This window comes from Trichechus manatus, unplaced genomic scaffold (assembly GCF_000243295.1).
Source record: "Trichechus manatus latirostris isolate Lorelei unplaced genomic scaffold, TriManLat1.0 scaffold00131, whole genome shotgun sequence".
Taxonomy (NCBI): Eukaryota; Metazoa; Chordata; class Mammalia; order Sirenia; family Trichechidae; genus Trichechus; species Trichechus manatus.
This window is the reverse complement of record NW_004444067.1, coordinates 258,709-274,990: the sequence shown is the minus strand read 5'-3', so window position 1 is coordinate 274,990 and position 16,282 is coordinate 258,709. Positions and strand designations below refer to the sequence as shown.

The 16,282-nt window shown below is 45.9% G+C and overlaps 1 protein-coding gene across 1 annotated transcript in view; it reads right to left on the bottom strand.

Annotated features, from left to right (window-relative positions):
* MLXIP (MLX interacting protein) overlaps window positions 1-16,282 on the bottom strand; it is a 63,108-nt gene that overhangs the window by 11,474 nt on the left and 35,352 nt on the right. Inside the window, exons 2-3 of the mRNA XM_023739190.1 lie at window positions 1,278-1,384; window positions 570-655 (exon numbers count right to left, since the gene is read on the bottom strand). Of these exons, the coding sequence (XP_023594958.1) occupies window positions 570-655; window positions 1,278-1,384 (193 nt within the window). The remainder of the gene's footprint in view (window positions 1-569; window positions 656-1,277; window positions 1,385-16,282) is intronic.

Below are 16,282 nucleotides of genomic sequence, written 5' to 3'. Positions count from 1 at the left end.
GGGCTGTTAACCAATGTCATAAAACAACATGTGTACTACTGTTTCATGAGAAACTATTTGTTCTGTAAGCCTTCACCTGAAGTACAATAAAAAAAAAAAAAAGGAAAGAAACACACTTTAAAAAATTAACAAAGAAACTAAAAATATTGTTGTGCAGCTTCTCTTTTTTTCATTTACTATTTCTTCAATGTCTTCCCATCTCAGTGTATAAGGGTCTTGAGGTCGGTCACTCTTTAACTGTTAAAAGCGTGTGCCTTACAATGAGCCAAAGCCCTGCTTGCTGACTCCCAGATAATGATTTCACATGAGAGCAGAGGTTGTGTTCCAATGGAGAACCTCTCAGTTTGGGTCAGGCCAGCCTGAGAAGGGGGTTAGAAACCCCTGTGGTCTGTGGGGTGTCAGAGGCCACTTGCTGCCCGTGTCCCTTCTCAAGGTCACACTGGCTGAGGGACACATAGCCCCTGGTCTCCCACCACAGAACCCAGGTCTCCCTGCTAGCCGTCTCAGTGTTTCCTCCTGGGACAAGAGCAGCGCTCCTCTCCCCGCCACCATGGCCACTCGCCCAGTACCTCTGGCCGGCGATGCTCGTCCACATCCATGGAGCCGTCAAGTGGAGTGACAAAGTGGCATACAGGATTCTTGCGCTTCTCCAAATCTGGGTGGAGACGGGGCAAGACACTGTCACTACAGCCAAGAGCCCTGGAGGAGCTCCCTGCCCCTCTGTCTCCGCTCCTTCCCTTGGTGCAGGACCCTCCCTTCTCCTACCTTGGACAACTACGTAAGTCAGGGAAGCCAGGGGCCAGGTTAGAGGACAGGAGCCTGTCAACTGTGCATGGGGAGGGGGGGGAGCGTCTGGCTTATCCAGACGATAAATGGCCCCGAGCAGGCTCATCCTCTGAGGACAGTGCCAGGCCCACCAGCACCCACACCAGCTGCAGATAGAGGAGAGGGCTATGCCTGCTTCTCAGACCTGCTGCTCCCTGACCCTTCAGAGGGCACCCCTCTGCTACAGCCTTCCTGACTCCGAGGAAAACGAGTCCCTCCCTCCTTCTAGCCTTGAGAACACGGAGCCCGTGTCTCTGTCATAACCCTGAGCCCATTACACCGGGACCCACATCAACACATCTGTCTCCTTCAGACTGACGACAGCATCTGATGGCTCAACTAGGACGTGGCTTAGCCGTCCTGCCTCCAGACTGCCCAAGAGATGCTGCTGCTTGAAGCACAATGTTCCAAAGGCACGCTTGGGGACCCCTGGGTGCTCAAGCAGCACTTACACTGCATGTACCACGCCCGCCAGATGGCGTTATTGAGCCGGATCTTGTCCCTCCACTGGAGCTTCAGGCCTTTGAAATTCTTCCACTTTGGAGACACCAGCTTTCCACTGAAAAGCAAGATAAAAAGTTTGGAAAACTCAATGGTTTCCTTAAAAATAAAGTAAAATCAAGTTGTGTCGTCCAATCATTCCAGGACCTAAACTCTTGCTTGATCCATTACAAGCCTCGGGCTGGACTTGACAGAATACACAAGTCACTTGTCAGGCTTTGGGGTCACTTCAACATGACACCGGGTGAGAGGGAGTGAGGGGTGAGGAGTGGTGGTGGCGATGGGGCAAGACGTGCAGGGCAACAGGACTGGCGGTGGGTTTACAACAGCTGGAGCAGGCTGATGGTATATGGGGTTTACTATTCCATGACTTAAAGCCTTTCAAAGGCTTCCCACTGCTCTTGGGATAAAGGCCATGCCCTTGACCGTGGCCACTCAGGCCCTATGGTGATCTGTCTTCTCCCTACTCTCCAGCCTGTCTACAGCAGCTGCTCCCCTGCCACCATCACACTGGGCGGTGGTCACTGCCTTGACCAGGCCACATTCTCCCTCACCTCAAGGCCAACACAAGCCAGGCAGAAAGCACAGCACGGTCGTCCTTCCTCTCCTTGGCTTAGCTTGGGTTTCCTCAGCCTCTAGGCCTTCACTTCCTCCAGAAAGCCTCTCCTGACTGCTCAGGCTGGGTTAGCTGTGCCTGCCGTGTGCCCCACAGACTCTCTCTGCTCTGCGACACTCAGCACATGGGCTGTGTGACTTGGACCTCAGCACAGTGTGCTCCTCAAGGGCAGGGGTCTACCTTGCCCACCCCTCCCCTCAGCCCTTAGCACACGACACAGAGCAGGCTCTCCTTACTTGCCAAACCAGTAAACGAGGCCCAGGCCCTGCCCTCTGAGAGCAAGTGGCTCTGCAGCTGCGTGGGAGCTGAAGAGGCAGGCAAGGCAGACCTTTGTCGACTGGCACCAAGAGTGGGCACCCTGGATGTCAGCTTTTCCTCCTATGGAGGAGGAGGGGCCGAATGACAACAATGGGGCAAACACAGGAGGAAGGAAAGGAATTACAGGCCAGGAGGTGCTGTTAGAAGTGAGTCTCTTGGTAATAAATCTAGATAATCAAGGTGGATTAAAAGCTCACATTTCTATTTTGCTTTAGGGTTTACCATGTGCGGGGTGTGTGTGTGTGTACACTCATTTAATCCTTATTAAAACTCTCTGGGCATGCTGCTATTATTCCGATTTTAACCTAGGAAACTGGAGCGCCAGAGAAGTGAAGTGGCTGCCCACAGGTTCACAGCCCATACACAGTTATGCAGCAGAAACTCTAAACCCCACACTGCTGGCTGGTGAACTTGGGTGAGGCTGATGAACGTGGAAGTGGGTTAGAAGTGCCCTTGGACTAGAGACAGAAGTGCCTGCTGAGAAGGGAAAGAATTTTGTACCTGCAAGTTTTACCTATTCAAAAAATAAATTAAACCCCAAAAATGTTATGATCAGAAATTATACTTCTCAGTATATACTCATGTGCATAAAGAGGGGAGAATTATGCATTTTAAATTGTGTTAGTTATTATTTGTGATAGTAAAAAACTGGAAATAAATGCTCATTAATAGGGAAACAGTTAAATAAACTATGGCACAATCATACCATGGGAAACTGTGCAGTGATTTAAAAAATGAGAGAAACAGATCTATGTGTTCTCATACAGAAAAAACTCCAGGACATGGTATTAAAAATGTATTAATTAAATGTGTGTGTGTAAAATATATATACACACACACACGTAAAAAAAAAAAAAAAAAAAAATGCTGCCATCGAGTCGATTGCGACTCACAGCAACCCTACAAGGACAGAGTAGAATGGCCCCATAGGGTTTCTAAGGAGCAGCTGGTGCATTCAAACATGCTGACCTTTTGGTTAACAAACAAGCTCTTAAGCACTGCGCCACCAGGGCTCTGTATATATATATGTGTACAGACACACATACACAGATACATAAAGAAAGACCACTCTTTGTTGCCTTATGGAAAACGGACCGGGAAAGGGGGTGCATGAGTGCCTGTGAGCCCTGTCAGAAGGCTGCAGCATCTTGGTGCCACCCCTCCTGGCTCTTCACAGAAATCAAGTGTCACCAGCTGTAGCCCCAAAGTACATTAGGTTCCACTTCTGGACAAAGCCAACCCTCTTTCCCCTCCTCTACAACATCTTCCAGCAATGTGACATCTAGCCAGGGAGGTGGTTCCCAGGGGACGGGGTGGGGGAGAGTACAGTCCCTATCCTTTCATTTTCTTAAGGAAAAAAAAAACCCAAAAACTTATTATCAACACACCTTCCTCATACTGATGCCCAGAACCAGATCCTGACCAAACATTTTCCACCAGCAAAGATGGTGGCAGAGGACAAGAGCAGAAGTGATACAATGGGAAGTAAGGCCTCCTGGGAAGAGAACCACATTGGTGTCTTGCAGAGATTTGTTAAGAACTAACTCTGGGGTTTCTAACATAAAGCCAATCACCTGTGCTTTGTTAGGTAAGAAAAGGGAGGGGTGTGTACCAAGTAAGAGCACCTTCTCAGAGAAGCCAGGTTACACAACAGTTCAATGACAACGGATGGGTGGGAAGATACAGCAACAGAGAAATTAAACCCTACAGGTGAGAAACCACATCTAAACCCACCACTAAACCATGAGTTCAGTTTTGGGATTTTCCTCTTCTTTCCCCCTTGCTGAAATGTTTCACTTTTCCTTGATGTTTGCGTCAAATATGGTCAAACTTCAGCATGAATATATAGCATTTCAGAATGTCCAACTGGTATCCCACAATCTCTCCCCCACACCCCCAAAAAACAAAACCCGTTGCCGCTGAGTCGATTCCGACTCATAGCGACCCTATAGGACAGAGTAGAACTACCCATAGAGTTTCCAAGGAGCGGCTGGTGGATTTCAACTGCCGACCCTTTGGTTAGCAGCCATAGACCTTAACTATTACGCCACCAGGGTTTCCCAATCACCCCCACGTTTCTGTAACATCTCAACAGCCAACAGGTGGCGCTGAACAAACACAAAGAACAAAACCTAAACCATCCAACCAAGAATAGAGTCAAAGACAGTGTCAAAGATGTTTTAATGGTGACTGACCCTCCCTCCCCAAACCCAGTAGCAATTTCAAGTCAAGATCCAAAGGCGCAACATGCATAGTTGTATGTTATCAAGGTGTTCCAAAGGATTGTGAAGATCAGTTTGAACAGTGCTGGGACACATTTCTCTACTGGTGGGCTTCTCAGAGCCTCGCTTATGCTAATGTGCACTGTCAATCTTCACGGAGAGGAAGAGGAAGAATTCCTATGCAGAGGTTCACAAACCAACCTTGGACTGGGAGCCTGTTTACAGGGTCCTACGAAGCACACCTGAAACCCTGGTGGCGTAATGGTTAAGTGCTATGGCTGCTAACCAAAACGTCAGCAGTTTGAATCCACCAGGTGCTCCTTGGAAACAATATGGGGCAGCTCTACTCTGTCCTATAGGGTTGCTATGAGTCGGAATCGACTCCACGGCAGCGGGTTTGGTTTTTTGGGGGTTCTGAAGCACACCAGAAAGCAGTAGGAGAGCAGCAGCCCTCAGAAGAGCTCCCTAAAGCGGTGTCCCTGAGAAGCACCCATGGTGGGTGCTCCTCTACTTCCCTCCCACGCCCTCCCCCTACTCCTCTCCTAGACATCATTGGGATGTTTCCTAGTCTGAACTCAGGATCATGGCGTATTCCTTCTGTAATGTGTCACCAGAAGCACATTAAGAGCATTTCTGAAGAAACAATGACAGACCCCCGATACATCAAAGTCCTCTTCCTGCCTTAACAGCTCGAATCTATGTTCTTGTACCCTGGGGCTCCGCACTGCTAGCAAGGACCCCCTGGAACACACTGGTCCATTTTTGACTATGGACAGCCAAAATCTAGTCTGAGTCATCTCGGTGTTGCAAGCACAGTGCTCAGCACATGCTGTTGTTAGCTACTATCAAGTCGATTCCTACTCACAATGACCCTACAGGGCAGAGCAGAACTGCCCCATAGGGTTTCCTAGGCTGTAATCTTTAAGGGAGCAGATTGCCAGGTCTTTTCTCCCAAAGAGCGGCTGGTGGGTCCAAACCACTGACCTCTGAGGTAGCAGCCAAGTGCATAACCATTGTGCCACCAGCACTCCTCCCCCAGCACATGGTAGGTGCTGAATACGAAGTTACTAAGCGAGCGCTAAACTCTTCCATAAAGAAAAATCTTCACACTTACACTCCCCTGCCGTGGCTACCCTTCAAAGAGACAGGTTCGTGAAGTGAAACAGGAAATTCACAACACAAAAGAGGTCTCTCTATAGGGTCACTATGAGTCAGAATTGACTCGACAGCACACAACAATTTTAATGCTGGCCTAGTCATTTAAAATTTCTGAGCCTTCAGATACTTTCTCATTAAACAGGGCCTAAAAGAAATCTTTTATCTAATTCCCAGAGATATTTAAAGTTTAAATAAGAAATATATATAAAAGGACATGTAACTCACTGCCATTATTGCTTGTATTTTCCATTAAAATAAAAAATAAATAAACACACACAAAGGTCTCTCTCACAGCTTCTGCTGGAAAGAACTAGCAAACCAGGAATTCTGTGGAGGTCTAGAAGAGACTGCTCTGGAGTGGAAATTACATGGCAAGCCTCCCACAGACGGGCTGAAGAGTGAGTAACGGGAGCCCAGAAGTGAGGGAAGGCAGGACTGAGCCAGGCCTTGGGATCCTGTCCGTCCCAGGCTGGATTCTGCTCCCTACTCCCAGTTAAACCATTCCCCCCAGAAGAAAGCAGGCTGAGAGGGCTCTGGGGTCCATTGCTACAGCTGTCAGTACACGGTAGGGTCAATTCAGTTATTATTCATCCAGCCACCTTTGTTTGTTATGGGCCAACATTTCTTCCCCATTCCTGAGGCTTCCTGGAAGAACATTTGGGAACATTCCAGGCCTTGCCCTCAGGCCCTGTCACAGATCAGTAGAGTGAATGCGGGAGAAAACAGGCATAGGCAGCCCAGCCCCTTCCCCTCCGGTGCGTGGGGTGGGCGTGCTGGTGCCTAGTCCAGGACTGCCGCCGCTGGGGGAGAGGTAGTCTGGGGCTCACTTATAAGCCCCTCCTGCGACAGCAGCTTTATCAACCATAAAGGCAGTACTGTGGGCACCATCTGCTGTCTCCTTTGTCTTACTTCTCAATCAGCTGAGAGCTGAGGCAGGGAAGACAGTCCTCATCACTGAGTTGGCACTGGGGCTGTTACAGTGGCAGAAACAACTGTGAAGCTTGTTGGAGGGCAAGGTGACGACTGCCTATCAACATCTGGAAGGAACACCCCTTTGGCCCACAATTCTGCTTCTAGGGGTTGATTCTACAGACCCATTTGTGCATGGGCATAAAGACACAGATAGGACATGAAACCACGGCACTTTCAGTGGGAGCAAAAGGCTGGAAACAACTCAGGTGTTCACCAAAGGGCACAGGCTAAAGGAAGTGTGGTACCTCCACGCAGGGTAACACTTTGGGGCAATGAAAGAAAATAGCACATACTGACGTGTGCTGATACTGTATACACAACATCTCCAAGATGCATGGTTAATGGGAAAAAAATAAAACAAACAAGGTACAAGATCCGGCTGCCATTTGTATTTTTAACAGGGCGACACATACTGAATGTCTCACGAAGGACACACAAGAAACACACAACACTGGCACAGGGCTTTCCCTTCGGAGACAAATGAATTGCAGAATTAAGGGATGCAGTGAGAAGAAGACAAAGAGACTTATGTTTCCACTGTTTATCCTTTTGTACTATTTAGATATAAAATGCGAATATATATATAGATTTTTTTCTTCCCAAAATAAGCAAGGAAAAAAGTCTAGCCAGGCACAGTCCAAGACCTTATAGAGCTTCAGTTCATTGTGGAAGGCAATTAATCACACAAACATATATAAAAGTTGTGAATGAGGTGTTTCCATGCCTCAAATACAAACACGAGGACTCTAGTTATTGAGAAGTTTCTTTAAGGCATGACTGACTGGACAAATGGACGCTCACACGGGTCTCTCTTCCAGGGCTCCAACTCTTTTTCTTCAAGAGAGCGCTCTCTGATGGCTTTTCCTGGGGATCTGGGCCTGGTCCACAGGCTGCTAGGAGCCAAAGCTAACAGGCCACAGAAGACAAAGGTTCATTGAGGAGCCCAGACGTGGGGAGTGGCCATAGCCAGAGGACTGGCAGGAGGAGGGCAGTGTGGGCAAGACAATCCCTCTGAGCCAAGGGTCCTCCTCTCCTGGGCCACCCACCCGGGCAGAGAACACCACCCCTAGACGGGAAGGCTGAGGGCTCCAGGCCCTGCTCCCATGCCCACTTGGTGTCTTTATCTCTTCTTACATCCAAAGAAAGGCCTGTAGGAGAAGCAGGTCTGAGGGCTGTGGCAGCAAGGCAGGAATATGGCTCCTGCGGTCCTCGTTCCAGCTCTGTCCTATTGCCAAGAGTGTGAGAGTGTGTGTGTGAGAGAGGAAGAGTGCATGCAGGTGTGTATCCACAGACGTGTGTGTTTGTTTGTGAAGGTTTATGTCTGTTTCATTTAAAAAGCAGACAGTAATCATTTCCATGACCATAAAAAACAGAGCAACTTATGGGAGTTGAAACCAGCCAAAATCTGACTAGCTACAATGGTGACTTCTCCTTCACTCTGACCGTGAACTCTGGTGACCCATGTCCTTGCTGAAAGCGTGTCCCTCCTGTGTCCTGGCCTTCCACTCAGGGAGGGACACCGCCCCGCAGATATCATTTCTAAGCAAATAAAGACAGCAGACTGGCTTCCACCTGTGGACTAGCTAAGAAGCCTGCCCAAACCTCGTCCCTGTGAAACATGACAATGTCCACTTCATAGGAAGGTGACAAGAGAGGACTGAGTCCGCTGGCTGGCAAAGAGTAAGTGCTGGCCAGATCTGGGGTACGTTTCTGAATTTTAGTTGATTTTTGGTTGATTCCTGGGCATGTTCCCGAGTTTTGAAGTCTTGAGTTTCCTGTTGGATTCCAGCCATAAACAGACCTTCAGGCAGGAGCAGGGCCACTGGGCAGGGCACTAGTTAAAGCCATATTCTTGTGTTTATTTGCCAGGAGAGTAAAAAGACTGAATCCAGAGCCTGGGTGGCGCCTGACCCTCTGGACTGGGAGGGTTTCTCATTTTAATTTGCACTGCTGTTGTGTGCCATGGGGTTGGGTCAGTTCCCATTGCTAGCACCATGTGACAGAAGAACTGCCCACAGCAGATCAGGGATCAGATCGCCAGGTCTTTTCTCACCCGGAGCCACTGGTTACCAACCGAGCATTTAACCACCATGCCACGAATACTTTTAAGAATCTGTATTATTAGCCATTTGTTTCTCTTATTATATAAGCTGTTTATGCCCTTTGTCTTTTTTTAAAAAACATTTTATTTTGAAATAATTATAGACTCACAGAAAATCACCAAAATAGTATAGAGTCTGATGTACCCTCGGCCCTACTTCCACAAAGGTGATACAGCTGTAGGACAGTATCAAAACCAGCAAACTGGCTCCAGTTCAGAACTGTTAAGCAGACTTAAGATCTTACTCACTTTTCCACTTTTCACCATCCACTGAAATGTTAGTTCTGTTTTCTTTTTCCTTGCTATCTTATATTGTGATATTGTAATACTACTATCACAAATATAAGATATTTGTGAGGATGGCACAGGACCGGGCAGTGTTTCTTTCTGTTGTACATAGGGTCACGATGACTTGATGGCACCTAACAACAACGTAGTATTAATGATATTAAACCTGTGTCGTTTTTGCAGATGTTTCCCTAGCTTTTTGATTATCTATCGCTTCTTTTTATAACATGTCTTCGAATAAATAGGTTATATATTTCTGTAATCGCATCTACTGGTCTTTCTTTATAATTTATTTTATTGCTTCCCTGACTGTCCACTCACTCCATCCAGAGAATTAATTTTCACTAGCTTTTTCAGTTTTGTTGATTTTTTAAAAAATTATATACCAGCACTGGAAGAAAATTCAAACAATACAGAACAGTACAAGGAATAAAAGCTAAGTTATCTGCAATTCTACCACCTAGAATGACCATTGTTTGAATTTTGGTGATAATATTGTGTCCCTTACCCAAAGAAAGGTCTGGCCTTTGCCTTCAGCTACTGGGAGGTAGTCTCTAGGCCCCTGGAATGTCCGGCCTGGTAGAAATGTCTTTGTTTGCCTGGGGTCTTTGGCCACCCAATAGTCTAACAATGTGATTTATGATAGGAGCTGTCAGCCACGTGGTATCAATTCCGATCTCCAAATCCATTCGCAGGAGAACAACGACTAAAGGTATTAGCCTGACCTCCAGGAGAGGCTGATAACTAAAGGTCAGTATGAGATTGAGTCCAATAAAAACTCTCAATACCAAACGATCAGGTGAGCTTTCCTGGCTGGCAATACTCTGCGTGTGTTGTCACAGATGGTGGCCAGGAAGTACCACTGTCCAGGACTCCACGGGGAGAAGATGACCGTAAGTTCCGCGTTGGGGCCCCTCCTGGACTCTGCCCTATGCACCTCTGCCCTTGGCTGATCTTAATTTGTATCCTTTCCCTATAATAAACTGTAAACGCAAGTATAACTGTTTTCAGTGAGTTCTGTGAGTCCTTCTAGTTTTGCTGGAAATCTCCAGAACTCGCAGCTGGTATCAGAAGTGAGGGCAGTCTTATGGACTGTTCAACTTTGTAACTGGCCCCTAATATAATGTATACTTACCTGATTATGTATATATACAGATGAAGATATAAATATATAAACATAACATTTAAATATGTGAGACCATACCATTACTATTTTCTAAACCATTTTTCACTGATGCGTTACAGACGTCTTATTACACCAATAAATATAGTTTTATGTTATTTTTATTGGCTATAGACTATTCCTCTATAGATGTGTGTCACAATCTACTCAACAGAGACTTATGTTTATATCAATGGACATATGTTGTTTCTATTTTTCACTATTATAAACAAAGCTGTGATGAACATCCCAGTACTTACATCTTCATGCAATTGCATGACTGTTTCTGCAGGGTAAATTCCCAGAAATGGAAAAACCGAATCAGAGGGTAGATTTACATTTACAATTTTGTTATAGTCAAAAAATCTTTTACAGTTCATATTAATTTATACTCCCAACAGCAGTAAACAAGCACTGTTTCCTCAAACCATCACTCATACTAATTATTGTTTACTGACCTGGCAAGCAAAAATTTAGTTCACTAATATTTTTATTCCTATTAGCATTTTTATGTTTATTAGCCATTGGACTTTTTATGTTAATTGTCTGCATATCTTTTGCTCATTTCGTTTCTTTTCCTTGTTGGTTTACGAGAGCTCTTAATTTGGAGAAACTATCCGCTGTACCTATGTCAGAGTTAATACACTCTGTCTTGACTATTTGTGCTCTGCTTTGTTTTACACTATATTTAACTTTTGAATGTATGGTGAGGTTCTGCTGTTATTTTTAGTAGAAATTTTTGATGAATGTAGTCAAATTTTAAAAAGTTGTTTCCTTTATGTTTTAGTGTCTTACTTAAAAAGGCCTTTCCTACTCCAAGACTGTGAAAACACTTATCTATGTTTTCTTGTACGTTCACAGCTTCCCACTTTACACTGGAATCTTTGCTCCATCTGGCATTTTAGTGTAATGAATGATACAGGGAGCCTTCTTTAGTGAGTGGCTCCTACTTATTTACTAAAAAATTGTTTGACTGTGGCGCAGTGGATTGCTTCTATATGGCCTTTCTCACCATGGTCTTGCAACTCTCATCAAATGACTGGGTGGGACTATGCAAATAAGATACTTGTGGCCCAATAAGGGGATTGGACAGCTTGCTAATAATGCAAATAAGGTGCATGGCACCCTTGTGGGAGTGAGACCATGCAAATTAAGGTGTATAGAACCCTAACAAGGGGATTGGTCAGTTTGCCATCCTGCTAGGCTTAAAATGAGCCATCCCGGAGGCGGGAAGGGGGAATCTAACTAACACCAAGCAGAAGAGACATGAATGGAGCGTGTCCTTTGGACCTAGGATCCCTGAGCTGAGAACCTCATAGACCCAGGAGACAGAGATAGAGAGCTGTAACACGGGAGACAGCGAGAAGCAGCAGCAGAGAAATGGCATCAGCAGAGGCAGCAGAACCAATGGGCCTCCTGGCCTATGGAGTGAGAAAGCTGAACACCTTCGGGCAGGAGGCTTGCTGGTGGAGTGGGGTGCCTCCAGCGCGTGTCAGCAAAGCTAGGCTTGCTGACCCACAGAGCAAGAGAGCTGAACGCCTTCGGGCCGAGGCTTACCGGGTGCCGCCAAGCACTTACTGGTGGAGCTAAAGAGCTTTTTTTAACACTTACCTGAGCAGGGGAGAGAATGAGGGGCCAGGGAGAGGCCTGCCTGCAGGTATGGCTGAGAAGAAGCTGTTCTGATCTAAGACCTGTATCCTGAGTAGTTTCTGATCCTGAATTGTAACTTGTCACTTCCCTAACAAACCCCATAATCGTGAGTATTGTCTGTGAGTTCTGTGTGGCCATTGCAATGAATTATCAAACCTAGCAGGGAAGTAGAGTGCTGTGGGAGGGACAGCTATGTTAGATTTGATTTAAAAAGTTGGAGACAGGAGCATGTCTGACCTCTGCCTCAAAGGAATCAGCCTTGGGCTGTTGATCTCGATTCTCCTTGCCCCTTGTGAAGTTACAGGAGGTCAGTCATCCCCACCACACCATTTTTACATACACTCAAATACCATCTTCATCACACATCATATTCCCATATATATATTTGGAACCACATCTGGACTCTTCTTTCTTTTGGTGTTTTGTGTACATGTTTTTTCTTTTTTCTTTTTTTAATGGTTTTATTTGTTACATTTAACTGGGGGGAAATCATTTTGGGAGAAAATCAGTAATTCTTTAAACAGCCCCCCAAAAGAAATTCCAAGTAGCTACTGACTGTCTTAACTTCCACCTACTAATTTATGATACTTCTACTAACATATATTATTAAACTATAACTTACACTAGGGACTATTCTTAGGCCATGTTCCACTGATTTGTGTCCACACTTGTGCTAGTATCTATCATACTGACTCAATAATTATAACGCTATGATATAATTCACTATCTGGGTAAGGTGAGTTCTCATCGTTATTTTTTAAAACAAATTTTAGAATTCTTGTCTATTTATCCTTCCATGTAAATTTTACAACCATGTTGTCAAATCGCAGAACTATTCTGGCATTCTGACTGAGGCTGCCCTTACTTTATAAATTAGTGTGGGCAGAACTGATTATTACAATTTGGTCACCTCCATCCTAGATCATGGAGCCCTGGCAGTACAGTGGTTGTTAAGAGCTTGGCTGCTAACCAAAAGGTTGGCAGTTGGAATCCACTAGCCGTTCCTTGGAAACACTATAGGACAGTTCTACTCTCTCCTATAGGGTCGCTATGATCCAGAATCAACTCAACAGACATTCGTTTTTGGTATCCTAGATCATGGTACGTTTCTCCACTTATTCAAGCTACTTAACCTACTTAGAAAGTAAGAGAAATCTGAAGCCATCCAGTGTTCTATAATTTTCTTCATGTATGTCCTTCACATTTCTGATCATAATACTTTTATAACATTTTAAAATCATGTAATAAGAAAATATAGAAAGAGAAACCAGTAAAACAAAATTATATAGTTACACCACCCAAACATAAGCACTGCCTTGTTTTACTGTATTCAACACAGCCCCATCTAGCTGATATGACAACTGCCGCCTCACCCAGACCAAAGTGACTGTGCCATGGATACAGATAAGAGGTTTCTATTATAGTCAATGTTAGGAATAACTACTCCCTCAAAATACAGGCCTTTCCTAGCACCTTCATCCATGTACCTATGTGAAAAGGCAATTAGTAGGTACAAATATTCCCAAGGTAAGGTTTACACAGAAAGTATTAAAAGCCCCACCCAACTGCAGACATCTGGCTTACACAGGAAGTAAATCAACAGTTTCCCAGCCAGAGTACATACCAGAAGTCAAGAGTACAAATTGGCTACCAAGGATGTGACAGGAATAGATCATGCTTGCAAATGGTTCTGAGCTCTTCTGAAGACTGGCAAGAAACAAATTGTTATTACCGTCACTATTTCTCAGTTTCAAGGCACTGCAAGCTACATAACCTACTTAGCAGCCAGGGAAACCTGAAGCTGTCTGATGCCTGAAAGGATGGGTAACACTCCCCAGGCAGCCAAAACCTATCAAGAGGCTTTGAAAAAGCACTGGCTCCTTTTCTCTAAGTCCATTTCACCACAAAAGAAAACTCATCAACCTGTCCTCTACTGAATTTGAAACCCCAAACCTTGGCTTTGACTACAACAAGGGTCACAGAGCCATTAGGGTAAATGTGGGTACATCTGTGAAAATTTAATCTTTCTAGGGACAGGAGCCAGAGTTAGTAGTCAATTTGATGTAGCACCTATTACAACGTCCTGTGCAATATGGTGCTTAAAAGAAATGGGCTGATGATAAGAACTGAGACCTTTTCCAGTTGCACACAGGCTACACACAGTATGAATACTGCAGCCAGATTAATCCAGCTGAAACACCACTTTCCTCATGACACTTCCTGATTCACCCACTTAATTCATGTCTTTAGCATTGTTCTAGATGCTAAGGGTAGACGGTGACAAAAGAAGGCCCCTAGCCTCCTAGCGCTTCTATTCTACGGAGAAAGACAGGCAGACAAGTCACATACGCACTATGTCAGGAGGAAGAAGTGCTATGGAGCACTTATTTAGGTGAGGGAGCCGGGGTGCTATTTGTCTAGGGGGATCTGTGAAGGTGACGTTTGAGCAGACAGGAAAATGAACGGCAAGGAGCACAGCTGTGTGACAGATTCTGCCTTCAGCCTCAAGATGCCCACGAAACTCTCTTGCTGAGGATGCCGTAACCTCCACGTTGTCAAATCAAAACGGTCACTTTTCAGACGTCCTCTGATGTCTGGCCCCTCTCTGTTGCCACATACTCACTGCTCTCTCCTCATCTTCTCCTCCCTCCCCTTTGCCAGCTCCTTCTCCTCCTCCTCTCAGCCCCTAAGGCTGGTGGCTTCAGGCCTTAGTTCCCACTTGACTCTTGACTCTTCCGACTCTTCTCTCTCCCTCTTCTCCCTCCACACTGGTTCTCCACGCTCCCGCACCAGCTCTGCCAACACTTCCCCAACTGACACCTGCAGCCAGACTCCCTCCTGCTGCTCAGGATGCAAAGGCCAACTCCCCTGGTGCCCCACAGGCCCCTCAGGCTACATCACCTCTCTCCAGGCTCTTCCCTCTCCCACAGTCTCCATCAGAGACCTCCACCACAATGACCTTGGCCGTACATTTCCGCTCCCATCTCTCCACTGCTTAGATTCCTTCAGGGCTGACACCTGCTTGCAAGGCAGAATAACCAAAAACCTATTGCTGTCAAGTCAATTCTGACTCATAGCGACCCTATAGGACTGAGTGGAACTGTCTCACAGGGTTTCCAAGGAGTGCCTGGTGGATTCGAACTGCCGACCTTTCGGTTAGCAGCTGAGCTCTTAACTACTGCGCCACCAGGGCTCCCTGTAAGGCAGAATAGAATCCCTAAATACTAACCAAGGCAGAACCCCACCAGCTGCCCATATCCAATTTAAACAAGATCTCATTCATCTGTCTCACTCCATCTTCCAGATATTAAAACCAGTTGCCACTGAGTCAACTTGTGACTCATGGTGATCCCATGTGTGTCACCATAGAACTGTGCTCCATAGGGTTTTCAATGGCTGGTTTTCCAGAAGCAGACTGCCAGGCCTTTCTTCTGAGGCACCTCTGGTGGACTGGAATTTCCAACCTTTCAGTTAGGGGTTGAGTGCGTTAACCATTTACATCACACAGGGATTCCTACCAGATATTAGTTTCTTAAGGAAGTCTTCCTGGATCATCCTCAATCTAAATTACTGCATTGGCTAGGTTCTCTCACAACACCCTGCACCCACCACAAATTTGCAAAGATACGGTATGTGTCTGTCTGTTCACTGTCAGTCACTGCAACCAGCTTGCTTTCCATGAGGGCAGACAACCTGTCTGCTGTGTCCACCACACGTATCCTGTGCCCAGCACAGCGCCTACCACACCCTGGGCCCTCAGGTATTAGGTGACATCTCTTCTCTACTGCCTGCAGGTCTTCAGTTTATTGGCCCTGCCCTACCCCTCCCATCCTCTTTACTGGCTGGGCGCTGCAGTGTCCCCAGCCCTCCATGTCCCCTCTCCTTCACTCACATTCTTCTTCCTCTGAACTCACACACACTCACGTGTTTACTGAACACTTAGTCTTGGTTTATGGTTTCCTCCCATTCCACCTATCTTCTCTTCCCACCACCATGTAAAATCACATAGATAGCTTTGTAAATTCACTGATTTTAACCTTGTCCAGGCTTGCTGTGTTTTAGAAAATACTCCCAAATGAAAAGGAATCCTATGCTACAAAGAGAAGGAAACCTAACCAGGAGTCAGGATCCTGCATTCTAGTCCCAGTTTTGATGCTCAACAGCTGTGTGGCCTTAAATGGGATGCCACCTCTGCTCGACACACACTTCTCCTTGGCCCTCAGTTTCCCTTTTTTAGATAAGAGAGGACTGAATTAGCTTATCTCTAAGTTCTAAGGGTCTAGAATTGTAACCCACCCCAGAAAGGGAGACACTGTCCCTAAAGAACACAAATGAGAAGTACCCCAAGTAGGAAGACATGCTCTGCTAACACCAGCTACCATTAGGCAAAAGGAAGAAGGATCTGCAACCTCACAATCACAAACTTTTGGCTTAGCTCTGAGGAGGAGGATTTTAAGAAGCATATATGC